Source organism: Seriola lalandi, unplaced genomic scaffold, assembly GCF_002814215.2.
Source record: "Seriola lalandi dorsalis isolate HSWRI2012SDOR001 ecotype SW California unplaced genomic scaffold, Sedor1 jcf7180001987232, whole genome shotgun sequence".
Taxonomy (NCBI): Eukaryota; Metazoa; Chordata; class Actinopteri; order Carangiformes; family Carangidae; genus Seriola; species Seriola lalandi.
The window spans coordinates 1-598 of record NW_019457898.1 but is presented as its reverse complement, the minus strand read 5'-3'; the positions used below and the strand labels follow the sequence as shown (position 1 = coordinate 598).

Sequence of the window (598 nt, the reverse complement as noted above, 5' to 3'; positions counted from 1 at the left end):
TTGACCTCTGACCGTGTGTGTTGCTCTGCAGGTTATGAGGTCACCACCATGGACGAGGCCTGTAAAGAGGGAAACATCTTCGTCACCACCACCGGCTGCGAGGACATCATCCTGGGACAGTAAGTTCAGCTCACGGTCTCGGCTGCGTCTCGCTGTGATGACGGCGTCTCTGATAAACGCTGTGTCTCGTCCTCAGACACTTTGAGAACATGAAGGACGACGCCATCGTCTGTAACATCGGACACTTCGACTGCGAGATCGACATGAGCTGGCTCACCAAGAATGCTGCGGAGAAGGTCAACATCAAGCCTCAGGTACGACTCCGCCACAGTCACAGCGGCAGCCATTTTGTTTTCAGGTCCTCTTCTCCGTCTCATTCTTGCGAACACGATATCTCAGTAACACCAGGATGAACTTATTACATTTTGGTGGATAAAGGTCAAAGGTCACGGTGACCTCAGAAAACACTTATTACTCGAGACTTGACAGAACAAATGTTTAATATTTTCTCTGACTGGATAAACGATGTGAGCAGGAGGAGATTCTGGTTTTATACTAGAATAATGTTAAACTGTTGACTCCATTAATCTTCCTCCTC

The 598-nt window shown here is 48.2% G+C and overlaps 1 protein-coding gene across 1 annotated transcript; it reads left to right on the top strand.

Moving 5' to 3' along the window:
- Window positions 1-10: 10 nt before the first annotated feature.
- LOC111660155 (adenosylhomocysteinase-like) lies at window positions 11-428 on the top strand. Its single transcript, XM_023413309.2, has 2 exons — window positions 11-119; window positions 197-428. The coding sequence occupies exons 1-2, from the start codon at window positions 49-51 to the stop codon at window positions 411-413; spliced, it is 288 nt and encodes a 95-aa protein (XP_023269077.1). The 5' UTR covers window positions 11-48; the 3' UTR covers window positions 414-428.
- Window positions 429-598: the final 170 nt, after the last annotated feature.

Coding starts and splice junctions, on each gene's coding strand:
- LOC111660155 (XM_023413309.2), top strand. CDS start 49: ATGGACGAGGCCTGTAAAGAGGGAAACATCTTCGTCACCACCACCGGC. Junction 120..196: donor GAGGACATCATCCTGGGACA/GTAAGTTCAGCT, acceptor TCTCGTCCTCAG/ACACTTTGAGAACATGAAGG.